Consider the following 24355-nt stretch of genomic DNA (forward strand, 5'->3'; position numbering starts at 1 on the left):
GAAATATTTCGATTAAGTATTGAGATAAAAAGTAAATAATGATAGTAAGGAGAAGAATGAAAAGAAGATGGCAAGTGACGTGTCATTTCCGAATGTCATTCCTTAAAACGGACAATCTTGTCTTCCTGAGCTGGTGAAAACCCATTCAAAACTATGCTGCTCGACTTCTATTATTATTATAAACGGGTGTCGCGCGTGTCATCCGGTCGTCGTGAACACACTCTACCCACTCTACCCACTCTACCCACTCTACCCACTGTACACTCTACCCACCGCTGCCGCCGATGAGTACTGAGTAGCAGGGTTTCAAACTTGGGAATTAGATTCCCGAGCGTGGCAAAAGCTAAGTCGTCTGTCACTACTACCACCACTCACTATTATACTTAGGATGCTACTTGTGTGCATCTTTCAGTTCAAAAACTTTTTTTTTTTAAAACTTTGTTCCTCTGTCGCTTAAATTATAAGTCTGTAACTAACATTAAATTTAATTTTTAACTGACTTACTTATTTTCAATAAATACAGAATGAGTTTAAATAAACTAAGTGATAAATTAATAGCAATCGAATTATCTAATTTATATGACACACTAATTAAAAAAAAAAAAAAGTTAGAATAATTGGTATCGTAAAAAAGGATCAATGGCAATTAATCCGAGATTAAATTTTCCGGTTGCCCTATTACTTTATTTTCTATTATTTCTTTTTTTATTTTTTAAGCTCAATCTATTTTGGTAATCTCGTTGGAAATTGATAAATTTAAAACTGATTTTGTGATAATAAAATTGACAATAATAATCAGACGAAAAATATGAATGACTCCCGTTGAATAAAAAAAAAAAAAAAAAAAAAAAAAAATATGTGAGTTTTAAAAAAGATGAGAATTTATTGTAAATAGGTAAGAAAAATAATAATATTTTTCGAAGTGACACACAAGACGATACTATCAAAGTCCCATGAGCTTTCATGGTTTTCTCGTCGTCTATAACCTCCAATGGATATAAACACAAGGTCTTAAGGGAGCATCCTATGGAACATTCGTAAGAATTTCGAATGAAATAACGGGAGAATGTGGGGACTATCGCATAAATATCCACAAGAATAATACTACCTCATATATATCCACGCTTCTTTTATATTTTTTTTTTCTCATTTTATTTAAAAAATAAAAATCTGTATATACTGCTGGAATAATAAATAAAAAATAAACTCCAGTGACGCATAAAAATGATTAAAAAATAAGATTACGAAAATAGAGGTACGAGTAAGTAATAAAAGGAAAAGCCCCGATATTTACTAATATTGAAGTGGTAATATGTTGAAAGGCGTGGATGAAAATATCTGTGGTGTTCTGTAGCAGTATCACCAGAGCCAGAACCAGAACCACAAACAGAACCAGAATCAGAACCAGAACCAGAAGCAAAAGCAAAACTACCAGTAGCAGCAGTAAAAGGGAGAGAGATCTAAGAACGAGAGGATCAAGTAGGATCAATATATAGTCGATATGTAATTGCCTGGAGTAATATAGAAAAGACTTCTTGCTCTTTCATGCGGTCTCGCACCTTCGGGCGTTGGATAAACCGGGCGGGAATTGAACCTCAAGATTCATCTCGCGTCTGCTTTCTGGCTTGGGCAAGCCCCCAACACACACACACACACACACACACACACACCCACAAACACCCTCACTACTACTACTATTATTAGTATACCAGTAAAACATGAGAAAGATAGAAATACTACGAGAGAATGTAAAGAGAGTGTAAAGGAAGAAAGATAGAAAAGAAGGGAAATACCCTGGGGAGCCCTCAGCAGATTTATGCCACCCCTGGCTGGCAACGTTTTCTCCATATATATACATTCAACTATTTTCTCTTTTCCTCTCACTCTCTCACTCTCACCATCTTCTCTCAGAATCTCTAGACCCATTCCCATTCCCATTCCCATTCTCATACCCATACCCATACCACCCTTACTCACTCTCAATTCCACCCCATTCTCCTACTACTACTACTACTACTGCTACTCCTACTACTACTATTTCTGCAGACCGTTTGTATACTATACCACCACCGGAGGGATCTCACCAGGATATTATACGATATGCTCCGAAAGGTGATAGATGGCTATAATGTTCCGCTAAGATGTCGACGAACTGACGCTACCCTCACTTCCGCCACTGGATTATTTTATTTTATTTTTATTTTTTATTTTTTTTTTTATTATGTTGGATTTTTTCTTATTCCCCTAGGGTTGATTTTTCGAGATTGACATCCTCGTTGATGATACGATGATATACTAAATATGGTGTTATTGTCAATAAACCGAAAATATTATAATTTCAGAATACTAAAAGGAAAGTGTTTTAAATTTTCAATAACAAGGATGGAGCCAAATGGTTATGGATTTATTTCAGGTGTGTATTGCATTTGATGTGGCTGATTGTTGAACCAAGTTTTTGTTGGATGTTTCAACGGTGCTTGTAAGTTTGATATGCTGTCGAAACAGTGCACCTAACTTTGTTGTACAGTAGATGTTATTAATTATTTTGAGAGACAAATATCAACAAAATAAAAAAAAAGTTTATAAAGTTTCATATGGAAAATTGTTATTTCCAGAAAAAAAAAAAAATATTACAATAAAATATTTAATTCGCGACGAATATTTTGCGCAGAATATTGCTATGAGTTAAATTAGAATGACAAAATAAGAGCATGAAAAAAAAAATAAATAAAAAAAAAAGATAAAAGTAGAACGTCTGCAAATTGGATCTCCCTTGTAATTTCGCGTAAGTCTTTTCCAAGTCAGAATCAGAGATCGAATTCTGTAAGATTAAGAAAATATAGATATATAATAAAAAATATACGAAAGTAAAACAGAAAAGTGAACAGACATGGAGTGAAATGATGGTGGTGGTAGTTTTGGTGCTCGTTTCTTGCCAGATTCAGCATAATTGCTTTCAGCAGATTTCTAATGGAGCGCTTCCATGCTCTCACTCTCTGGTAGATCTCCGAGGCATAATAGATTTGGCGTTGTACACGACTTGGGCTCTCAGTGATAAAATGTACGTTACTTTGGAGTGAGTATAAGTAGTAGATGAGTATTAGAGAAAGAAAATAATTTAGTCAGGAGGCAAACAGCCGAGAATGAGAGGAAAAGAGATAGCTAAAATCTTCTTGATCCACAGACAAACCAACCGGGCATTAATACAATTAGTGCTGGAGCTTTACTAAGTGCTATAATGTGTAGGATAACTATCTATCTCACTCGAATACAGTTAGGTATCTTAGTTGAGAACAAGAGTCTTGGACCATGCCCAAATTTTCATGGAGATGCCTCTCACCGAGTTCCCAGTGCGAACTAACCGAGGATACCAACAACTAAGCCACCGGAAACACTCATTCGTCACCTACAAACTCGCTAAATTATTTCAATTGTTCCTCCATTACTTGCTGAATTATAAAATTTTATTTTCATAAAACTTTTATTTATTTTCATTGTACACGTTCGGCTATTTTAAAGCTGTCATTACCACCAAAATTATCAAATTTTTTTAAATTATTAAATTTAAAGTTGGTACCTAATTATAATCTTCTTAATAGAATAATTTACTAATACTACTAACTATTAACTTACGAAATCCTCTCTTTGGATTCTCAATAATTCAAAATTTCAGTCCCTCTGTACCTTTATGACATACTTTTGAAGCTAGTTCATTGAAACATTCAATATTCGTTCAATAATTTACTCTAATAGGATTATTATTTATTCATACATTGTCGATTCACCGGCTATTAATCATTCACTTTCTGCCCAAACATTAAATATTAATTAAAACTTTTTTATTAGATGGACGCGTTAATTTTATAATATAAACCTACAAATTTACTCAGTATTCATAAAAAAATTAATTGACATAATTAGTTTAATAAAATTGAGGCAACAAATAAAGCAAAATAATTATCGTTGGAAAATTCATTACAAAGAGAATAAAGTTTTAAATTTAAGGGCTTTGAAGATCAAATAAATATGTATATAAATCAGTGGACTTTGTTGTGACAAATTGAAGAGAAATCAGAATTTAACTTTTGGTTTAACAAAGCATTAGAGCGTTGACTTGATCAAAATTTCCTTTCATAGCTCGTTATCTTTTTTCATTCTTTTTGAATCGTCTTACGTATTCCTTAGCTTGCCTAGATGATAGACCGCCTTTGTTATCGACTTCCATCGACTTACGTTGATTTGTTTGCTTAAAAGAACTTTTTTAATTTCTGCGGACGGAAAAACTCAAGTAATTAATATTGATGATTGAAAACATCCATCTTAAATAATTTTATTATTATTTCTTTTGCTGCTGCTGAACAAGTATTTATTTACATTGATAATAAATCTTTGGCTAAATAAAATTTATTCAAATATTTAAATATATTTATTCCAAAAATTAAATATTTAATCTTAATATTGATATTTAAATTCATCAATTATTTTGATTGATTGATAACTTGTTAAAAATAAAATAACGGAAAAAAAAACAATGTCTTTTTAAATAATAACAACAATAATAATTGTAAATGATAAAATGAATTTTAAGGTACATTGTTAACTGTAGTAACTTGAACGTGACTGTTATTAAGGACTTACACGTCTCGTGGAACGTCATTAGTCAAGAACGAGTAGAGGTAGTAATAGTAGTGGTAGTAGTAGTAGCAGGAGCAGGAGCAGGAGCCGTGTACGAGACTGAGAAGATCAATTTTAAGTTTAACAAATGAGCTTTCTCTTTCTCTTTCTCTTTCTCTTTCTCTTTCTCTTCTGACACTTGCACGACCTCATCATTCTATCTTACTCTTTCTACCGAGTTCTCTTGCTCTTTTACGTTGGCTCGTTCACTCACTCATTCTCTTTCGTGTTTCCTGACGATGCGGTCTACGAGTAATGGTACCCATAAGTCAGACATCAACTCCCCCCAGGTGAGCAAGGGCTCCAGACGTGCGTGAGAAAAATCTCTTATAATAAATACTACCCCCTTTATAATTTTACTTTTTTTTTTTTTTTCTTTTTTTTAATTTATCTTACCTATCCTACAATAAATACTATTGATTTATTGTTATTTAATATATTTATTTATAAATAACTCGTATTATAACTTTTAAATGAAAATAAAAAATAAGTATTTTTTTCCGCCTATAATGACGCACAAAGAACATGATAGAGTTACGAAATAAATAAAAACACAAACAACTAAATGAAATAAAACAATAAAACGTCCAAGAGAAATAACAAGTGGTTGGAAAAACAAGTCTCGGTTTGCGCATCTCTGACGTTTCCGGCGCATTTGTTCCGTCTCCTCCTGTCACTCTTTAAATGTTTTCCTGGTCAGTGAGTCTGCCTTATTTTGCCTCGATGTTTACATAATAATAAATGCACTTGCACTTAGTTATATTTTTGACAATCTCATTTTTATTTACTAATTAATTTATTTATTTTTGTTTTTTCTCATGGTGTTGGTCATTAAAAACATTAACACAAAGATATTTACGTGAATTGTAATGTCCAACACCCACAGCAGTAATCCATGCTAGTTTTGTAGACGTATCCCATTGCTGTAGTTGTACTACTAGTGGTCGTTATCCGTGTCTATATATAGTATTATTCCCTAGAAGGCCCTCTCGAGAAATTTATGTCCATTTATATATATATACATATAGAACGTTATTCTTCTTGGAAAGCTTCCTCTTACTTCTCTAGCCATTTCTCTTCTATTCGTACTCGGTATTTATCCTCACGTCCCCGATTATCCCAAAACCGACCAAAGTGTTTCGCGGCCATGCATTTTCATAAGATCGACCCGTTCGGCTAATTGTTATTACTATTTATTATACACAAACCTCACTGCACCAAAACTTTATGAATTTTCGTTAAATTATCTGTAAAATATAGTCTTTTAAGTAAAACTATTCTCATTATATTTCAATTAAATGGTTATTGTTATTTATTTGTAGTTTAAAAGTTATTAAAACTTTAAAACAAAAATATATTGTGGTTAAAAGGATTGTAAAACTCTATTGTTCTAATGGCCCGCAGGTTTGGGAACAATTTTCAAAAAATTGAAAAGTTATTAATTGTTGGTATTGATCAGAGGGACAGAGGGTAGGAGGTGATAAATAGCGTAACAGTTATAAAAGTAACTATCAATCAGGATTTACATGTCAAATGTTTAATGATAAATAAATGATAAATAAAAAACAAAAACAAAAAATATGGTATTGGGATCAATGGAGTTGTATAAAAAAAAGGATGTGATAAATTTAAAAGGATAGGTTATCTGGTTTTTGGATTTTATTTACTATGATGGTTTATCATTCATCGTGAGCTCGATCGATTAACGATTCGTCGATAAAAATCTATTTCTTTTTTTTTTTATTTAGCATTAAAGTTTTAATTACATTTGTTAATATTTTTTACTAAGCAAATATAAATAATTTAAGTTTTTCATTGGCGGTTCGAGAAATGTTTACTTGAGGACGAAACTAAAATACTGAGAATTTAAATGGACAAGTTTTGGTAGAGATTTCGAGGGAGATATATGTATATATATACATAAATATTGTACAATATTTGAGAAAATAAATTAAACTTTCTAGGATATCAAGGCTCAACTGTTTACAAACGAAGAAGTGAGACAAATTTTGTCATCAACTTTTGTGTTACAGAGTTACTCTTGCTTTAGGCATAACACAAAATGTATATATATATATATACATCATTTATTAAATAAAATAAATTTTATCGATTTAGCGAAACTAGTTAGAGTTTTATATATTTTTTTTTGTTTGTAGTTATTTTCGACGAATAAATGAAAGGAAAAGTAGACTGAATAATACTGTATCGTACGAGGAGAGAGAGAACTAGAAGGAAGTAAGGGGATGAAACGAGGATTGGTATAGATGGTATGCAGTTACGGTATGGAAGTGTGAGAATGGTCCTTCCAATAGGATTAACCCTCGTCCGTTTAATCCTTTTATTGGGGTGGCAAATCCCGTGACAGAACATGGAGTGAGTAAGAGTGAATGAGCGGGAGAGAATGAGAGAGTGAGAGTCATTCGGAGCTTTCACGACGACTCGAGGATCTACCATCGGAATGTCAAAGCGAATAAAACTTTTGATTTTATTTTACTAAATACAATATTTAATTATTCTATTTTAAAGGTAGAAGAGATAATTAAACAGTTTAAAATTAAATTTACGAAAAAAAAAATTATTTATTAAATAAGATTATTATTAATTTTTTTTTTCGGATAATTAGCTGGTTGATAAATTATATTAGTAAAAAAAAATGATAAATATATAGAGTTAATTATTGTTAATCTCAAGGGACATCAGATACAAAATAGACATTATTACGATTGTAATTTAATGCTCAAGAGATTCACAAAGGGTTGACTTGTCGTTCTTGATAGGATCCAAGTGCCATTAATTTATCTCAGGCTTTAGAAGAGTAGCAGAGAAGTGTAAGATAGCTGATGGGGGTTGAAGGATGTGACCTTGTTAACGTCTCTGATGAGAATCCATTAATCTCACTGACTTTGAATAAATTTAAACCTTTTAATTCACGCGTTTACAATCATTATACACTTTTATTTTAATTATTTATTTATTTTATAAAATTATTATAAATTATAATTTATATTTGATTGACATTGATCCTATTTATCGGGTACTCGGATAGATATTGGGTATATTGTCCGAGTATACACTCTCCTCCTCAAAATAGACATTTATCGTATAGCCGATGGAAATCAATTTCCGTATACTGGTTATCCTCTCTCTCACTCGTCTGTCCTGTCTACAAACCGTCGAATTTTGTCCTCTCGGCTTGTTGACACGCTCAACTGGCGTATAATTAAACTAGTCCCTCCATATGTTTGCACGTGTACCTTCCAACCCGATACCCTTCATCCCAAAGTCAAGTCGTCAAGTGATCTGCCACCACTTGGTTCACTGAAAATAACAAATACAAATAATAATATAAAATCCATCCTTTTGTTAATTTAAATCTGTTAATTGTCACAATAATTAAAATAAACTCATAATAACAATTATAATAATAATACGAATTGATTTTATTTGATAGAATTACCATAACAATGGCAGTAAATTTATATCCGTTTGTGCAAGATCAATCGCTTCCGAACGTTTGAACAATTGGGCAAGTTGAAACTTTCTCTCTCTCTAGCTCATACACACGATCATGTTTAAAGGGTACATACTACTACTACTACATCTAATACAACTCTTACCACTACTGCACTACTCTTTCATTTGTACACTGTGTCTTTACTTTCGACCTACAGATTATATATATATATATATATATTTGAGGTATGATGGTGATAGTCGAGTCCAAGTCTCCAAGTCCCGGCACGAACCAACTTACAAATCCAATTTTGTCCCGAAGGATCCCCTGTACAGCATACAGTTGACTTTACCAACTATATATATATATATATTATAGATAGATATATATTAAATGTGGACGCATTATACTGGGGTTGATAGGATCTAAATTTTAGCAATTTATCATGACGTTAATTTTGCTTGGATCGTGTTGACATTTATACTATAAAGTTAATTAATCTTGAATCCTTTTATATGTTGCTCCGTGTTTGTATACTCTATAAACTTTGTCTATTAATATAAATATTATATTTTTATGTGTATATATATTGATTTGAAATGATAAGTTTTGGTAGTTGATAATTAAATATTGTTGTAGAGAAGCCAAAAACGAGTTTAAACATACCGCAAAAGTGTAGGCCCGTTGATAAAAGTGAGCCTCGTATCCGTGGTTAATTTTGAAGCCACCAAATTTCAATAACCATGAATGGAAAATTCATAGCAAAGTTTGAAAATAGCTTTCGTGGTTTTCCCAGTATATCTATACTTGTATTAATATCAAATAACTTTCACTTTGGAGGTTTCCAAACAAATAACTTACTACTTCAAGTAATATATTTAATAAAAATAAAGAAAAATGTACTGACATTATTCGGAGATATATATCGACCGGTTTTGTAAATTAATAAATATTTCATCAATACTGATAATGTGATAATAATCAATAGGTATATAATATAATGCAATAAAATGAAATATAATTACAAACAAAACGTTGCTATGTATAGTAATGAAGTTAAGTAAACGCAACAGAAGCCTTTGTTGGGATTTCAATTAGCGTTCGCTGACGCGTACAAAACAATCGACAGCAGGGTTGATCAATGGGGTTTGGTTGGTTTTGTTGTTCAGGCACACACTGCACTTGCACTAGCTCTAGCTCTAGCTCTATCTCTAGTTACTAGTTACCAGTTACCAGAGCAAGCCAACTCACTATATATGCAACAGCACGAACAAACAAACAAACAACAAAAAAAAATAATTGAAAAATAAAAAATAAATAGATTACCTAGCCCAAGTTCTTGGACTTTATGCAAATTCTAGTGCAGCCACACAAAATTCAATATATATCCACTTGACCAAGCACACGAATCAGGCGAATGTTCTTCGCGTGATTCGAATAAAAGTTCCGGTGGCAGTTCACCAGAGCGTGGAATTTCCAACCTTTTTTTTTTTATTTCTATTTATTTTTATTTTATTTTTTGACATTTTTTCCATTCTGCGTCCTAGTACATTTGAGAGTACAAACGATCGAGTTTCGTTCAATTGGATTTAATTTGCCTTTCACGCCACGTTTGAAAGTAAATCGACAGTGAGTTAGGAGTAGTTGTAGTGTTGCTGTAGTTGCTGTAGTTGCTGCTCCGGTAATAGTAGTAGAAAAGTGGAAGGACTTCTGCATTCCCAATGGAAATTACTACTCTGATGTGCTTTGCCATCACTCCTTAGTAATATAACTCTTTTGAGAAAAATCTCTACGTACATAAATAGTCGTAAAAGCCCTCTAGCCTTTTCTACTTTATTACTTTTTTTTTTTTTTTATCTTCAACATTAATTAGGCTTTTATTATAATTTTTAATTAAATTCTTTACACAAGTATAAGTATAGAAATTGGATTTAAAAATTTAATTTAGTCCTCGTATTAATAAATTATTTAAAGGGTAAAATAAATAAACAAATAAATATAAATATAAAAAAATAATAATTTTTTTTCCAACTATTCAAGCTTTTTCCGATAGGGTTTTCACGCTCGATTACACCACTGTATAGAGCAGATTTAATTTCGTTCTACTCGACGCTCTTCTCTCAGTACAGAAAGTAAATTCTTTCACATTCTCGGAATTTCGATTCTATAAAAATTTTTTTTCTTCGTCTACATTTTTTTTTCTTTTTATTATATTTTTTATTTTTTTTTCACTTACTTTCTTTTGCTATCATCCTCGAGCGTCGATAAAATTACATTCTTTGAATAAACAAGTGAGCACTCGATACTCTATAAATTCCTGATTCTTATTTGAATACGAAAACTTAAATCTCAAGATTATAAATTAATAGTTTAAATAAATTTTAAAATGATTATTAATTATTCCTTATAATTAAAATAAAAAATAAAAAAATGAAGAAAAGATTGATGATCGGGGATATTAAAATAAGTATTAACTTTTATTGCTCAAGGATTTTTTCTCTCACATACACACACTGACTGAGATAGCAGTGAGATAGCAGTGAGATAGCACACCACTGGGGACTTTTCATCGAAATGTCTTAAAGTCAAGACAGGAAGGGACCATTATTCTTGCTGAAGCGCGATATAGGCGTCGCGGGTAATAACATCCAAGAATTCTCTTTGGAGCGTGAGAAAAAGTCTTTCGTTGAATTTTTACTCTCTTTCACTCTTGTCTTATTTCTTATATAACACACAAACTCCACAGCTCAAGAGATGAGAGCAATGCTTTTCTACCACACTGTTCTACTACTCTATACTCTTTGCTTTCTGTAAAAATCCTATGACAATTGCTCTTTTACTTGCTCTCTATTTTTCTCGAGCTCTATCTATCTCTTATATCTTCATTTTCATCCTTTACTTTATTATAAGTCCACTTCATTTTTTTTTGTTCATTCATTTTTAAATATTTTTCATGAATAAGAAAGTGATTTTACACTAAAAGTCATTTTATCGTTTAATATTATTATATTAAAAATAAAAACAATTTATAAATTTTACAAAAAGTTTTTTTTTTATTTTTGTTAAATTAAAAAAGTTTTATAAAAGATAAATTTAGTCGTCTATCACGAAAATAAATTCCATTGACTCAAAGTACTCGTCTTTGTGAAAGATTCTTCTTAAACTTTAGGAGATCGAGTTCCTGCTGGTGGTTTCAGAAACTAGGCAGTAGCAACAGCAATCCACTAAAAGGATAATCCCAGAGGATTGTGTGTGGTCAACGTTGATGTTCTGTTTGCTAGCTGGCTACAAAGAAATACCAGAAAAACAAAACAAAAAAAAAAAGTTATTTTTTACTGACTGGTGTAGAGTAAAATGGTGTACATGGTAAATTGATAAAATCAACAATATATATGTATATACCATGGAATTGTATTTTCTGGTCGTTTATATAGCAGAGTAGTAACAAATGAACAGTTGAGTTGGATGAGGTCACTGATCGCAGGAGGCAACAGGACACGATACACCAGAGTTTAAGGAGAAATGGATGGCGATGGTCCGGCTACTGCTACTGCTACTGCGATAGGACGAGTTACCAAGTTAAATGTTTCGTGAACGGCAGTTTGAATTAGTTGTTTCCTCGTTGCTAAACGAGTATCCGCGATATCACTCTACGGTCATCTGATCTTCATGACTAAATTTAACTTAAACTTTGTATATGTTTCTGGCATAATATCATACTTGCCACAAATCTAACTTTACCAATTCTCATTTTTTATTTTATTCTTTAAGATATACAAGATAACGATGAAACGGTCAATCCTAAATTTTCAGTTTCCTTCACAGGCTATGTATTCTACTTACATTTCATTATAAAAAGAGAAAAAAAAGAAATGATAATAATAAAAATTAAAATACACAATATGTTTCGACACTTGAGTACTTTCGTTTACAAACAGTATAATAAAAAGTATATTAAAAATAGAAAAAAAAAGGAGATTTATTCATATCTTCGCAAGTTTATAGCTTATAAAATCAACATAAAGTAATATAAATAAGCTTGGCAATTGAAGATCGTGAAAAGCTGGAATGAGCGGACGTTCTTTTACGGTTGAGAGACACGTCGTGGTGGACTTGACGATTTACGAGGTTCCCCTCTTTGATTCTCTTTTTCAACTATCCCTCTCTCATAGCAGTCGTCCTCACCCTTCAGCTCAGCTCAGCTCTCTCTCTCTCTCTCTTTCTGTGTCTAACTCTCTCAGTAAATGTCTGTATATCTGTATATATGTATATGTCTGTGTGTGCAGAGGACGCTCTAGAAATTATAGAGGACATAAAACTTTCTGGCACGGAAAATAACGATACGCGACTATAGTATATACGCTATATGAATACCATCTTTTCCTCTTGCTCTCTCATCTGTCCAACGCACTTTTTTTAATTTCATTTTTTGCTTTATTTATATATTTATTTTTTTCCGTATTATTATTATTATTATTAATATAATTGTTTTTTATTTTTTTCATCAACACAACTATTTCGCACTCATTTTTTCTTTCTTACCGTGTAGAACATCATAACAATTTTCTTGAGTACGGTGAATATTTTTATCCCCAAAGAAAAATGATTTTAAATTGTCTCAGTCATTAAAAATAATTTTATTTATTCATCTCTGTTTATTAATATAATAATTAATAATTAATTGTGAGGATACCGAAAACAGGAAACATTGAATGTTGATCAGCTTACAGATTTCAATAACATTATCATGTGATATATATCTGAAATATAGCTCTATATAGTTGGGATGTCTAGTGCACTCAGGCAACTTTGGCAAGATCATTAGTGATATTCTAGGGGTTATAGTCGATATAGATCGTTATTATTGCAATAGCCGATAAGTTGTTTAGCCAGGGCCGATATATAGACTCGATAATGACATGGCCATCTGCTGTCTGCCGATATTCATACTCTTACTACTTATAATCTTGCTACCGCAATAAATATGTTTATCTCTTGAATACATTTATCGTATCAATTATAAATGTCACTTAAAAATTAAATTTTACAGTCAATTTTAGTAAATATATAAAATTAATTTTCTTTTTCTTTTTTCATTTTTTTTTTGTATATTGGAATTTCAATAGAAAATAAAAAATGACGGTGACAGAAATAAAAGAATGTTGAGAAGTGGGTAAAGATGATTTATTATTATTCATAACGTTTGAAAAAGCAGACGAGGCTTTTAGATTAATACGATGAAAACGTGAAAGAACGTTTTGATCAAAGTCAACCTTATATATATATATATTTATCAGCGTGCGTATAGGATTTATGCTTATGATTATGAATATAAATTTATTCCAAGGGTTTATGTTATATGATGATGATTATGATAGTGAATATGAAAGGACGGTGATGTTGGAGTGGTGAGTTTAAGAAATAACTTTGAATTTCTGTGAACGTTTGCTAGAGGTCCTGGAAAAGCGCATTAACCGCACATACTGCCGCTAAGGACAGAGATAAAAATACTTGGACTGAAAGAGAATGATGATGAAATAAATGAGAAAGTAAATGTAACCCTCTAGCTATAGTGTGTCAAAGAATAATTACACTCAAGTTGCCTGTGTGTAATTTAAAAAAAAAAAAAAAATATTCATTCTGTTTTGATGGCCACGTTAAATTTACATTAAACAGAACAAAGGACAATGGATAATGGATTATTATTAAAATTTCAATAAAGCCTTTTTTCTAGCCGTACTATGTCCGTGGTAGATTGTCAATGAAAATACTGTCAATTTTAAGGTATGATAAAATAACTGGTGTAATTAAAATGATCGTTAAATTACTTTAACGATAAAAAATGTTTTTCAGTGAAATCTTTATGCCAGGAGTTAAAATTTAATTACAGATAAATAATTTTTTTTATTTATTTGAATCGAAAATATCATTCAAATATCCAGAGTATTTATACAAATATTAATAATATACCGATATACTTTATGTATAAAATTTAATTAGAAAACTTTAATTCCCTCAGGGCTTAAATTTTCATTATTACATTTTAATTTATAACACATTATAAATGAGATATTTTGTAAAGTATCGCTGGCTGAAAATTTCTCATGGTTTATAATGTAAACAGTAAACATATGATGCAAATGATTAATAATTTAAAATAAAATCTTTTTTTTTTTCTTCAAATTATCATATAAAGTGCGATACTAGACAATAAAGTAAATATGATATTGTAATAATAAACAAAAAAAATAGTTTTATTATAAAATAGTTAAAGTAGTATCAGTGAGGCCTGAAGGGTTGTTGTCAGGCTTGTACACAAAGTAGAGAATAAGAAGAGAGTATAACATGATTGGATATATAAGAGCGATTGTAGACTAGATGTTTCCCTCAATTTTCCCTGCGGCCAGGTTGTAAAAGTGGCTTTATCGTATTACTCGACGACGAGGCCAAGTACAAGTGAGAATAGGACTCCTGCGGTTGTAGGAGTGAGCTGGAAAAAGGAGAGCTCATCAGTCTTTGATAAAAAAAAAATAAAACAATTCAGAAAATCAATAAAACATTAGGGTCATTTCAGTAAGCCGATTGTCCAAGAATTTATTAGACTTGTGTTTTATTATATTGGAAATCCTCTTTATAATTATAAGTAATATATATTTTTAATTATTATTATCATTTTATGTCAGGGATATTTCATAATATAAAACCTATCATAAAGCTTACAAAAAAATTCCAATTTTGTTTGACATTATTTTGATAAAAAAAAAAAAACTTAGCACAGAAATGTTGGATAAAAATACGAGAGAAAAGTAGTTGGCTGTCATCCCTCGTAAACATTTACCTCGGATGCCTTTAAACAGTTTTCTTGTGCCCCAAGGATTGCTGTCTCGTCCGTTGTCTATCATATTTTTGGATATGATCCAAATTTTGTGGTCCGAGTAGTATCCACTGCCACTGCCACTACTACGACCACCATTACCATCATATTCATTTTATTCTTTTTACTCTTTACATTTAACGTTCCTGTTGTACTCAGAGTATCCACCAGTAGCAATACCACCACCACGAGAACTAGAACCAGAACCAGAAGCAAAAAATTGCATATCTTCCACACCCGTGGATACCAGAGTGAACTGGCGCCGACACTTTTCCCTTTTCCATACCCCATTTTCACCCTTTTCCTCATTTATATATCCACCCATTTTACCACCTCACTCCATCCCTCTACTCCTCTTTCCCTCTTTCCCTCATTTCATCATCTTCTTCTGCTTCTGCTTCTGCGTCTTTTTTTTTTTACTTTTTTTCCACAACCACTAATATTACACGTCCCCTACTATCCAAATCATCGTGCGATTTTTCATATTTTCCCACACTCCAGCTTCTAGGTATTAAATTTAACATAGAATATTCTTCATTTGTGAAAAATTTAGCACAATGCTACGGTCATTTTCTTTCCATTCTTTGTTTAATCCCTCGGTAAAATAAAAACGGAAAAATTTTTTTAATTATATTGTAATTACGTAAAATTTCATATGTAATTATGGTATTTTATTTTAATTTATTATATACCTCTAATTATATTTAAATAATGTCAATGATAATTGTTTTTTTTTATATGAATAAAATTATTTTATTAATGTAAATGAAAATTAAATGACTTGAAATGTAAATTATCAATCGTACTTCAAAGTCAAGTTAACTAAAGTAGAGTAAGTTGCTGCATATACATTTGATGTATAAAGATAACATTTTCTCTCTCGTACATCCATACATTTAAAGTGGTATAAACGCGCGTTAAACGGAGCGTCGTAGATCGTCTGGCATAATCTCTCGCATGTGTACCACATATAATTTTCCGAGCGCACTGGAAACCGAGAGAAAAATATAATAATACCAAAAAGTAGAACAAAATAGAGAATGAAAATGAGCTGAGGGTAAACTCGGAAATGGAATTCGTTGAACGAAGGGTATAAAAGAGAGAGAGAGAGAGAGGAAAAAAAATAAGTAAAATAAGAAATGGAAACTGTGACGAGAAATGCCTTTGTCATGCTAATATAAAATGTACCTTTTCTTATGCTTTTTGTTAAAGTTTGCAATCAATTCAGTCGGGGTGTATTTTCAATGCTGGGTGCCGTCAGTCCGGATTCATTTGACACCCTTCATTCCTACAGTAACACTTTTCAAATGCCTTTTGTCACACCATGGTTTCCTGAAAAGGTAATGTACTAAAATATTTATTTTATCATTATTATTTAAATACATATCATTAATATGGATTTTTATAATTTTAAAAGCTTTAGTCAAATATTTTATGACTTTTATCAATAAAAAAATATGTAAATAAATAACAATAATGATAAAATGTGTAATTAAAATAAATGAAATTAAATATTTGTGTTACATTTATAAATATATTGTAAATAGCTTATTTAATGTACAGATAAATACATATATCGGTAGGAAATATTATTACTGCATAGAGATAAATTTAACAGAGAGGTCGCGTAAAGAGTGTTAGCCCATGGGGCTACAAGAACGGATAGTACAGGGAGCTGGGGGGTAGTGGCTATTTCATTCGAAAATGTAAATTGGAAAACGCGTCATGACTCCATATACAGCGAGCTCGATCGATCGACCGAGCAATGTACCGGACGATGCACTCACTGGGACATATACTGAATAAATTAAATTATTTCGTTTATATTCTTTATCGTGATTTACCTGAAAATAAATAAATAAATATATTAATAATAATGATAACAACAACTAGCCAGATGATTTTTTTAATTATTATAATCATCCTACGTTTGTTATGTAATGAAATATAAGATTTACAAGGTCGACGAGTTATTTTAGATTAAAAATTCAAGTACATATATCGTTTCGACTCTTAATGACGCGATAAACGATAAACGATAAAATAATAAAACACAAATAATACAACAGATAAGGAAACAAATATTGATGATTTCAAATTTAAATACCATCAGGATTAATATAATTTTTTATTTTACGTTAATGACCTAAATGTTTTAAATATTTATCGCATTATGAATATAATGACATTTGACTTCCTATATCATTTAATAAATTACATTGAATGACCAGATACTTATATCGATATTGTTTTAATTAAAAAGTAGTTGATAAAAATAATATCGAAAAAAAAAAAATTATCTAAAAAATATAAATAATCTCAAGGGTAAACGAAGTGAAGAAAAAAAAGAAGAAAATGTAATGAATTTAATAAAAAAAGAGCGTTAAATAAAAAAGATGAAATGAAATTTGTGATTGCAGGTCCTGACACCGTCTTCGGGTTTCCTTGACTTTGCCATAAGCATGCGCCCGGATTACCATCGCGCCATCATCGACACGGTGCGACACTACGGATGGAGGAAAATCATCTACCTCTACGACTCCCACGACGGTGAGTCCCTATCCTCCCATGCATTTCTCATTTTACAGTTCTATGCTTCTTCTTCTTCTTTTCCTTCTTCTTTTTCTTTTATATGCTTTTTTTTATATTTATGTATTTATGTATACTTTTTTTTTTTTTACTTTATTTCACCATCTCTTTACTTTTTATATCTCATATTTTTTTCGATACCGTCCTGTCCAATATTGTGACATTTCATCGCTAAACTTTTCTGTCATATTTTTTTAAGATCCGACAGTTGTCTCCGGTGCCATTTATTATTTATTCAAAAAAAAAAATAACATTTTTTTTTAATTCTAAAAATAAATATTTCGTTTAAATTTAAAAAAATGATTTTTTTCTTTTTCTATATATGATAAGACTTAATATAATGTTGCAGTAATAAAAAGCATTTAATTACAAATGCAAATGCAAATATACTTTAGGGATTTTAATTTTCCCTATGCGCTATATCGTGAAATTGCTCTTGTCGTTCTATCTTTGCACTTTGGGACTAAACTGCAAACTCCATGCGACAATCTCCCACTCTCTTTCTCTCTCACGCTTTGCTCACTTTTCCCGCTCTTTACCGATAAATGTTGACTAGAGTTAAGTCAAAGGGAATAACAACGGCATGATTTGCATAATCTATTCTAAATACTGTATAGGAGATAAACAAATTGTTATTTTTTTAATTTATTAATTAAACATATTCATTTATCTAGCGAAATAAATTATGAGAATAGACGCCTGTCTTTAGATGAGATACGAGTAATTATGTATGACTTATTGGATAATAAAAGTAATATAAAAATTATCATCATCATTATACTTGGTAACAATGTTTAATAAATTACATATTTTACTCACATAATTATTATTATCGATAAATTTATTACTGAAATAACGTTGGCAAATAACAAAATTGATTACAAAATTTACTGTTTGACTGACAAATTCTTCATACGAGATCGTTTTAATTCGATTGTGTCACGTAATCTGACATTCATATATTTTTTTTTGTTTTTTTTTCAGAAACAAATTTTTTAACGATAAAAAATTTTTAATTAAAAATACTCTTTTTTATTTGATCAATTGGTTAATTTTAAATTTATGGCGTCTGTCCTTTATTGTGTTTAAGTAAAATAAAAATAATACTAAATAACTGATATCGAGCAGTGATAAAAACAATAAAGAAATATATAACGACATAAATTTCACGTTGTCATTGACATTTAATGAGTTAGATGAAGAAATATTAAGTGGGAAAAAATATATTAAGTCGAGTGGTGGGGGGATGAATAAAATTTCCTTCACTTTTGTCTATGTCAGTTACAGTGCTCTCGCACGTCCTAGTCGTGAATTGTACTTGACTCTACCGCCGGTGACATTCACTTTGCCTTCTTGTGAAAAAAAAAAAAAAAATTAAGTAAAATAAATAAAATAGACCTAATAACAATGATTAAATAATTCAGTTTGCTCAGTTTTATTCTTTTTTTTTAATTAACGATTGTGCAATATATCTAGTGATGTATTTATTTTTTCAAAAGGTAATTGAGTTAATACAATAATAATTGTAAATAGTAATCAAAAAATTTTAATTAATCATTTGATTTTTTTTTTTTTATAAAAAATATTGAACAAAGAAAAACGGGTTTCTGTTGTTTTGATTATAAGAAAATTTAGTTGTCTTACGTAAGAACATAACTGTCATGAAAAAAAAAATTGCATATAATATTATTTAATATGTAATCAATGATTACTGATCATACATATTTATATACTTGGTCAGAAAATTTTTTTACAATTTTCAATAATTGAGTAGTGGCAAATTCCATCTACTGGCGATTTCCATGTTGGTATCTGCTGCGTGGGTGCGTGAGTCATAAAAGTTTGTAAAATAATTTAAATGCGATCAAATAACGTTTATCATTTGGAAAACTCGATTTTATAATGATTCATGATATCTTATAAAGTTTTTGAAATTTTTCAATTTACCGCATTCATAAATTTATCTTTTTTTTTCTACCAAAATAACTATTTAATGCTCGGCTATTGGTGAGTATATCACTATTGGTCTCAATCTCCTATAGACAATAATATAACCGAATATAATGCAAATGTCAGAATCAAGAATTCATTTAATGTCTTTAATCTTCTTAAGTTTATTAGCATCCAAATAAATACAATCAACATTCCATATCAAGTTTGTGATTCAGTACAGCGATTAACAGATCTAAATTTTAGTTTAGAGGATCTGGGTCCAAACCCATGAGTCAGCGGGATTTTTGTTTTCCTTCACAATAGTTATTGAACCTACAATTTTATAAAATTGTATATAAAATTTTTTTCCTGGGCATTTGTAATTGTTTAAAGTATGTAAATAATTTATGTAAAGCTAATTGATCATTTACACGGCGTAATTACATTTGTTGTGTTGATAAAATTATATATTAATATTGCCGCAGGATGAGTAATATATATGTAATGGTGCGCGCATCGTAGCCTCGAGTGCTTATTGCAAAAAAAAATAACAAAGGAAAAATATAAATTTAAAGCAGTCGGCATTATCTGTCATTCAATCGAACGGTTTAGTTTTTTTTTTTTTTAATTTTATTTTATCAAAGTTTCTTAAATGGAATAGTCGTGTTTGTTTTCAACAAAGTTTAGTTTGTTCCTGACGTACGTTTCGAACTTTAAAACTATCACTCAACGTATGTGGTTTCACAAAAATAAAAAATAAAATAAAATAGCTAAAAGAAAATCAAGGAATTAAACTTAAATTTAATAAAAAAAAAAAAAAAAAAAAAGAAAAAATGTATTACCGTTGAAATAGTATGTAATTTAACTCACTCTATATATATATATCACTTTGATCTACAAACACTTTGACGTGTACGTACATTATTGACGTACAATATAATTAATATGGAAATTCATACTCTAATAATAATAATTATATATATACATATAATATAATAACACATCTCTGACTGAATTTAATTAACAATTACGCATAATAATTTCTTTATATTATTATTACAATATATATAAAGTTCATTACAATCCGTAAACCAAAATTAGCAATGATTGAATCATAAATGTATTAACAAAATTAATATCAAATGCAATTATCGGTGTAAATGACCCTCAGTACAATCGTGGTATCTTTATCAGAAATTAAAAAAAAAAAAAAAATATAAATATAAATGAATGATTAAGCTGGCTTATAAGCAGTAGATAACGATACAGCAGAATTAAGACCGTGGCTTAGCTTATAATTAGCGATCATCCTTGTTCCCTCGTTGTCGGGGTGTCGGGGTCCCAGGGTACCGGGTCTCGGGTCCCGGAAAATTCTATCTATTCGCGAGATGCCAACGACGAGGGTCAATTTCCAGTTATGCTCGGGGCGATAGAAACACCGAGCTGAGTAGAAGATCGAGATGGAGATGGAGATGGAGATGAAAATGGAGAATGAGAGTGTATATATATACTATAGAGAGTATAGAGGCAATGGTAAGCTTGCGGCACGTAGCGATTTTACTTTTTGCTTAATTAGTATTTTGAACGAGAAAGCACGATCACTATACAGAAGTCGGCTACCGTGAACTGGCTCATCCCTTCCACGTCTCCGTCCTCTTGATCCTCCTCATCTACTTCTGCCTTATCTGTGTGTCTTGTCCTTATCCTCATTCTCTCCCACCCTCCTCCCCTACCATCACTATTACCATCACTGCTGCTATACAACTACTCTGGCATCACCTCCAAACGTAGAATCGAGCGATTTTAGTCGAGGCTAAGTTTATACAGTGATAGCAACAATTCAGACATTCTACTGAGATCTCGTGAATTATCGCGACATTCTAAAACAACTCTCATACCAAACTTTTAAATATTTTAAACCGGTATTTTTAATCGATACGCTCTAATTAACCATTGATTATATATAAATAAAAATAATTTTTAAAAGTTAACGAAACAATTGATAATGAATAGTAGTATAGTAAACCGTTGATAGACGGAGAGCATTAAACCGTAACGTAGTTCTGTCGTTGGTCACGTCGTAAATTCAAGTTAAGTCACTCAACTCACTACTGCGTTGTTCCCAACTCTCTGTAGGTCGTACGACACGAGTAGCAGTACGACACGCTAATACCACATACATTGTATTATCCAAGCCATAACTGTCGCCGTGGGAACTGAACTTGTACAGTAGTAGTGCACTCCACAGTCCACTGGCCACCTAGACTGCTGCTGCTGCTGCTGCTGCTGCTGGTACTCCCTGCACCTCAATCTAAACCACACCAATGTTCCTTTCTCTCTCTATCTCTCACTGACCGGCTAGGCCATTAGACAACTATCTACGTCACACAAGACCCAAGTACATTCGTACTCTGACCATGCGTGTCAGATAGAGCTGTGTTATGTACCATTTCACCCCCTGTTGTCTATTCCAACCCAAGATATGTCCCCGGGAATCTAGTTGCTATCCCTTCAATTGAACGTCATCCCGCGATTCATCCGCATTATCAGTCACCTAAAGGTTCACTATAGTAATTCTTGAGAACGAATTTTTATTTTTTAGGCAACATTGAATTTAAAATAAATAAATAACTGTAACAATGGACCAAGAAATATTTCATCAAATAATAATAGGAATAGTTTGTAAGTAATGTATGTTGTAATTTTATTTAATAAAAAATGGTCTGATAGCTCGGTTGTTGCTAGGTAATTTGCTAATAATTGATTGCGGATTACACGAAGGATGGCCAACAGTAACTTTACCAAAATTCGGTACTGAAGATCCAGTGACTTTGACATCTAATCAAGAAGTCCTTTTGATCAATTTGTTGTATCTGGGTGTTAGTTTTGGTGCACTATCACCGATATTCCTGATGGATCGTTTCGGACGTAAATGGACACTACTGTCAGCCGCAGTACCAAAAATATTCAGTTGGATAGCTATTGGGCTGGCAAATACACACACAACTCTCTACTGTGCCCGTTTACTTGCGGGAATTGGATGCGGTATAACTTACTCAGTAATGCCAATGTACATTGGTGAAATTAGTACCAAAAGAACACGTGGTCCACTGGGAACATTACAATCTGTTTTAATAAATATCGGAATACTCTTTATCTACACAATAGGGTTGTACGTAACACGTTTTACAATGGCAATGATGTCACTTGTGTTACCCGTGCTTTTCATTGTGACTTTTGTATGGCTTCCCGAAAGTTCAGTTTATTTAACCCGAAAAAATAAATTTATCAGCGCTGAAAAAACTTTACAGTGGTCATTGGGTAAGAAAAATGTTGATGTTGAATTTGAAGAAATTAAACGTATTGTTAAAACAGAAAATCATGTTATGGCAAGGGGATTTTTTAGTTCATTCTTAAAAGCCATGAAATCGCGAGCTAATAAAAGAGCTGCCCTTATTATGCTGATATTAGGAAGCGTTCTTTCATTAACTGGAGCAGGAGCAATTCTGACATATCAATCATACATTTCAGAAGAAGCTGGCTTTCATTTTGGAACAAATTTAGGAATTATAACGACAGGAGTAGCTATTGTTTTGGCAGGAATAGTCTGTGTTTCACTTGTCAAAACCACAGGAAAACGAAGATTACTTTTATTAACTGCACCGCTTGCTGTACTTTGTCTCGGAACAATAGCCACTTTTTTTACGTTAATGACTTATGGATACGATGTCAGATCCGTTAATTGGATACCAACGGTATTTGTTATTTTTTATGTTATTATTTATGGACTTGCATTTAATCCAATGCCATTGGCTTATCTTGGAGAATTATTTACGTTTGACTTTAAAGTTACTGCCGGTATTTGTTCTTCTATTTATTACGCTATCTCGACTACTGGAGTGATTAAGCTCTATCAGGTATTTTTTTTTTTTTTTTTTTATTATTTTATTTATATTTATTTCGAAAATTTTTTTGTTTATTTATTTTTTCATCAGGTTTTACATGACAGTTACGGAACTCACGTTGCATTTTGGGTGATTACATTAATAACACTAGTTTTGTGGATATTAATGTATCTATTTGTTCTGGAGACTGAAGGAATGAGTTTAGAGGAAATACAGAGTGCATTAAATGGTGAATATATTAAAAGGAAACCCTCTAAAAGAAAAGATGTCACCGATACTGACGCCATTAACAAAATAAACCTCAACGCGATAACGACAACCAATCCTACGATTAATTAATTTATAATATTGTTAAAGACTATAATCTTTTTATTATTGAAAAATGTAAATTTTTATAACTGTTAATTTTTAATAAAATATTTTATATTAAATTAAAGAATTTATTATTCAAATTTATGGTGATATTTAAATTTGTTATTTTGTATCAAGTTTTAAACTAATGGGATGATGATAGTTAAATAAGATGAGAAGTAGAGCATTAGTTTATCGCAGGTTCTTTAGTATCTTGAGGGAAATTCGAGATGTAACTTAATACATTTTCATGGAAGAACGTCAGTATCTCTTATAATATATCTCCAGTAGTATTTATAGATATGGGTGATATAAAGTGGGGATACTGGAGAAACTAAGTTGACTGAGTTGACTGAAGATGCGTGTATGCGTCACCATTGAGTACTCAATCCATGGATCTTCAAATCCAATTGACATTCCTCTATATATTTCAACAGCAAGCTATTCCACTATGCATATCTATTCTATTCAATTTCTGCTTTAACAGTACATGTATATACATGCAACGATAATATTTTGTTGAATTATTTGATACCAAGTATGGATAAAAAATTTATTAAAATTGAATTTCTT

General features: G+C 31.1%; 2 protein-coding genes and 1 long non-coding RNA gene across 9 annotated transcripts in view; 2 read left to right on the forward strand and 1 right to left on the reverse strand.

Annotated features, from left to right (window-relative positions):
* Nucleotides 1-24355, forward strand: part of LOC130673032 (glutamate receptor 1-like) — a 108329-nt gene that overhangs the window by 67172 nt on the left and 16802 nt on the right. For 2 of the 3 annotated variants that reach the window (XM_057477889.1, XM_057477888.1), the window contains exons 3-4: nt 16218-16345; nt 17426-17555. In XM_057477889.1, coding sequence (XP_057333872.1) covers nt 16218-16345; nt 17426-17555 — 258 coding nt within the window. Of the gene's footprint in view, nt 1-16217; nt 16346-17425; nt 17556-20416; nt 21060-24355 lie in introns of those variants that run through there. The other variant, XM_057477890.1, reaches the window with a different exon arrangement.
* Nucleotides 7532-24355, reverse strand: part of LOC130673039 (uncharacterized) — a 154905-nt gene continuing 138081 nt past the window's right edge. The window contains exons 5-8 of one of the 2 annotated variants that reach the window (XR_008990821.1): nt 16194-16337; nt 15812-15992; nt 14970-15199; nt 14105-14621 (exon numbers count right to left, since the gene is read on the reverse strand). This is a non-coding gene — a long non-coding RNA (uncharacterized LOC130673039). Of the gene's footprint in view, nt 7996-14104; nt 14622-14969; nt 15200-15811; nt 15993-16193; nt 16338-24355 lie in introns of those variants that run through there. The other variant, XR_008990822.1, reaches the window with a different exon arrangement.
* On the forward strand, nt 18870-23826 carry LOC130673036 (facilitated trehalose transporter Tret1-2 homolog). 4 transcript variants are annotated; one of them, XM_057477915.1, is made up of 5 exons: nt 18870-19093; nt 22129-22208; nt 22272-22847; nt 23058-23443; nt 23522-23826. In XM_057477915.1, the coding sequence occupies exons 2-5, from the start codon at nt 22166-22168 to the stop codon at nt 23768-23770; spliced, it is 1254 nt and encodes a 417-aa protein (XP_057333898.1). In that variant the 5' UTR covers nt 18870-19093; nt 22129-22165; the 3' UTR covers nt 23771-23826. The 4 variants fall into 4 exon arrangements, with proteins under 4 accessions (XP_057333898.1, XP_057333895.1, XP_057333896.1 ...); XM_057477912.1 differs by having other exon boundaries at nt 18871-19093; nt 22272-23443; nt 23522-23823; XM_057477913.1 differs by lacking the exon at nt 18870-19093 and adding an exon at nt 19274-19417 and having other exon boundaries at nt 22272-23443; nt 23522-23823.

The sequence above is a fragment of the Microplitis mediator genome, chromosome 8 (genome assembly GCF_029852145.1).
Source record: "Microplitis mediator isolate UGA2020A chromosome 8, iyMicMedi2.1, whole genome shotgun sequence".
NCBI lineage: Eukaryota > Metazoa > Arthropoda > Insecta > Hymenoptera > Braconidae > Microplitis > Microplitis mediator.